The sequence below is a fragment of the Triticum urartu genome, chromosome 3A (assembly GCF_056163025.1).
Source record: "Triticum urartu cultivar PI428250 chromosome 3A, HENAU_Tu73, whole genome shotgun sequence".
Lineage (NCBI taxonomy): Eukaryota > Viridiplantae > Streptophyta > Magnoliopsida > Poales > Poaceae > Triticum > Triticum urartu.
The window spans coordinates 27,482,173-27,485,145 of record NC_141875.1 but is presented as its reverse complement, the minus strand read 5'-3'; the positions used below and the strand labels follow the sequence as shown (position 1 = coordinate 27,485,145).

The 2,973-nt window shown below is 51.7% G+C and overlaps 1 protein-coding gene across 1 annotated transcript; it reads left to right on the top strand.

The window, feature by feature from the left end:
* The first annotated feature begins 357 nt into the window (after positions 1–357).
* LOC125542479 (cytochrome P450 84A1-like) lies at positions 358–2,651 on the top strand. The gene is made up of 2 exons (XM_048705531.2): positions 358–1,348; positions 1,905–2,651. The coding sequence occupies exons 1-2, from the start codon at positions 434–436 to the stop codon at positions 2,535–2,537; spliced, it is 1,548 nt and encodes a 515-aa protein (XP_048561488.1). The 5' UTR covers positions 358–433; the 3' UTR covers positions 2,538–2,651.
* The last annotated feature ends 322 nt before the right edge of the window (positions 2,652–2,973 follow it).

Sequence of the window (2,973 nt, the reverse complement as noted above, 5' to 3'; positions counted from 1 at the left end):
TAATAGGTACTTTGCATAAATACAGCATGAGAATAATATTTTACGTTGGATCTAGTGAAATTGATTTGATAGCGTGCATGTTGATATTTTTCTCGATAATTAGAGTCAAACATAAAAATCAAGTAAAGCCTTGTGAAAACCCATCCGGTGGGAGTATTAATTATTTGATGCGAAAACAGAAACACTAATGCTAGTTCACGTGTGACGCGTGGGGCGTGCAAGTGGAATAAAACAAAGGAACACTTCACCCACAAGAAAAAAAGAAAAGAAAATAGTCGGCCTCGTTTGCAATTGCTATCATGCGGTGTGACGCGCTACTGTTTTTCAACTACGGTAGTATATATAAAGGCCACATGCATCCACGCGGATAACAGCGGAGTTTCTTGTTTGAAGCTAGGCAGTGATAGATCGTGCTCGATCGTGAGTATTGTCAATGGCGACCTTTGCAAAGATCGCCATGGAACTCGTCGGGGATCCACTGATGTGGCTGTTCCTCGCCTCACTGGCCTTCGTAGCCATGCAGAGGCGGCGGCTGGGTAGAGCGCCGTTTCCTCCGGGGCCCAAGCCGCTGCCGGTCATCGGCAACATGACACTGGTGGACCAGCTGACCCACCGCGGCCTGGCCGCGTTAGCGAAGCAGTTCGGCGGGCTGCTGCACCTCCGCTTCGGCTGGCTCCACGTGTTCGCCGTGTCGACGCCCCAGTACGCGCGCGAGGTGCTGCACGCGCAGGACGGCGCCTTCGCGAACCGCCCGGCGACCATCGCCGTCGTCTACCTCACGTACGGCCGCTCCGACATGGCGTTCGCGCACAACGGCGCCTACTGGCGCCAGATGCGCAAGCTCTGCGTCACCAGGATCTTCAGCCGCCGCCGCGCCGAGACGTGGGTCGCCGTGCGCGAAGGGTACGGGGCGCTGGCCCGCGAGGTCGGCCGGCGCAGCGGCGAGGCCGTCAACCTCGGCGAGCTCATCTTTAACCTCACCGTCAGCGTCATCTTCCGCGCGGCCTTCAGCACCCGCGACGAGGACGGGCTCATCGAGTTCGTCGCCATCCTCCAGGAGTTCTCCAGGCTGCTAGGATTGTTCCACGTCGGTGACTTCTTCCCGTGGCTCGCCTGGGTGGGCCGTCGTGGCTTCGACCGCCGGCTCAGCGTGGCGCGCGGCGCTCTTGACAGGTTCATCGACAAGATCGTGGACGAGCACATGAGGAGGGGCAAGAACCCGGCAGACCCCGACGCCGACTTGGTAGATGGCCTGCTCGCCTTCCTCGCTGACGCAAACCCTGTCGGCGGCAAGCGCAGAGAGGACGCTCTCCGCTTCACGCGGGATAACGTCAAAGCTATGATCATGGTACGCGAGTAATTTGCTGGACTGGTATACTATCTCTGTTCACACAATCTCACGAACTTCATTTGGTACTTTTTTTATTACTGAGTACTACTAATGTTCTTTTTTTGCAACGGAGTACTAATACAAAAATGTTACACGTACGGGACTTTAAAGGCTGTTACAGATAAACACCCCCCCCCCCCCCATTTTTATGGGGATGGGCCCGCGTTCTCCCTTTACACCCAATCAAAAACTGCCACATCAAATCAATCATGTAAACTCCTGTAGGAACATGTATGTGTAGCATTGCTCGTACTAATAATACTAATAATAAACTAAAAGCAGGACAGGTATTTTGGAACCGAGGGAGTACAATTTTTAAGATAGCTAGCGTCTATCCATAATATGAAATGCTAAAAAGAATTTCCACACCCACAAAAAGAAGAAATTCCACACATATGTAAAAAGAGTTCCATTTGTTTGGTTTTATCATTGTACTGGTATATGACTTCCTAAAAGAAAAGGAATATTTTTTCCTACTATTGTGGTGACGTGGCTATCTTCGTACGGCATATAGGACATGCTATTTGGTGGACCGGAGACGGTGGGGTCCACAACCGAGTGGGCGATGGCAGAGATGATGCGTAGCCCAGACGAGCTCGGGCGGCTGCAGCAGGAACTTGCCGATGTGGTGGGGCTCGACCGGGCTGTTGAAGAATCCGACCTCGACAAGCTCCCTTTCCTCAGGTGCGTCGTAAAGGAGGCGCTTCGCATGCACCCGCCCATCCCGGTGCTCCTCCACGAGGCCGCCAAGGACTGTATTGTTGGCGGCTACTTCGTACCGAGAGGTTCCCGCGTGTTGGTCAATGCATGGGCGATCAACCGCGACTGTGGGGCCTGGAAGGATGCTGACACATTTCGACCAGCACGGTTCATGGCCGGCGAGGGCGAGGCCACCGGGCTAGACCTCAAGGGAAGCTGCTACGAGTTCTTGCCGTTTGGGTCTGGCAGACGCTCATGCCCTGCGCAGGGGCTCGGCCAACATGCGGTTGAGTTCGCCGTCGCGCAGCTGGTGCATGGTTTCAACTGGAAGCTGCCGAACGGCATGAAGCCAACAGAGCTTGACATGGGCGACATTTTTGGCCTCACCGCGTCACGCTCCACACGGCTCTATGCCGTGCCCACGCCTCGGCTCACCTGCGTTGTGTAATGTGATAATTATTGGACAAGGCGTGCAGTGCCCACAGAGACGTAACATTATATTGCCAATAATGCTACACCTACAAACAACCTATAAATGTTTACTTAACTTTTCAAACTATAATTCTCTGCACCCTAAATTTAGCAAAGTTTGATCTGTTATCACGTGTTTTTTTGGTATGTGACAAGCATAACACATCCGACCATTGTCATTGTGAACCGTCATCGGAGCTTGAGAGAGAGAGAGAGAGAGTCATATTTTGGTCTTACAAATGTTGATCTTGTTTTGTAATGTTTGACTTCGGAAAAAATATATAATATTTACGTTTCAAAACATAATACCATTCATTATTAGTGTAGATATGCCTTTCTCATTTAGCATGTAAGTGACATTGCGCACAAGTATATGAGCGGGCTAAAGATGGGTATGTGATATGGAGGAGTTC